Source organism: Fukomys damarensis, unplaced genomic scaffold (genome assembly GCF_012274545.1).
Source record: "Fukomys damarensis isolate Sample0158 unplaced genomic scaffold, DMR_v1.0_HiC HiC_scaffold_13, whole genome shotgun sequence".
In the NCBI taxonomy this organism is placed as follows: Eukaryota; Metazoa; Chordata; class Mammalia; order Rodentia; family Bathyergidae; genus Fukomys; species Fukomys damarensis.
The window spans coordinates 39434771-39435019 of NW_022900925.1; the positions used below are offsets into that span (position 1 = coordinate 39434771).

At 73.9% G+C, this 249-nt stretch overlaps 1 protein-coding gene across 1 annotated transcript in view; it reads left to right on the forward strand.

Annotated features, from left to right (window-relative positions):
- Fmnl1 (formin like 1) overlaps positions 1-249 on the forward strand; it is a 37489-nt gene that overhangs the window by 32970 nt on the left and 4270 nt on the right. Inside the window, exon 15 of the mRNA XM_033763147.1 lies at positions 9-87. Within this exon, the coding sequence (XP_033619038.1) occupies positions 9-87 (79 nt within the window). The remainder of the gene's footprint in view (positions 1-8; positions 88-249) is intronic.

The window sequence follows — 249 nt, forward strand, 5'->3', positions numbered from 1 at the left end:
CGCCGTAGCCATCGAGATCCTGCCCCTCGCTGCGACTGCGGTGTCGCCGGCCGGCTCCCCGTGCCCAGGTGCGCAGGCGCTGCCAGGGTAGGGGGGCACCAAGGGTAGACTGGGGGCTGGCGGTCGGGACCCTGAGGTGGGGCTAGGGGCGTCTGGGGAGATCTGGGAGGGAGCCTGGGGGCGTCTCGGGGTCCCGGGGTGGAGACGGACCTGGCGCTTCTGGCCCCGAGAGACCCGAGGAGGGAGGAG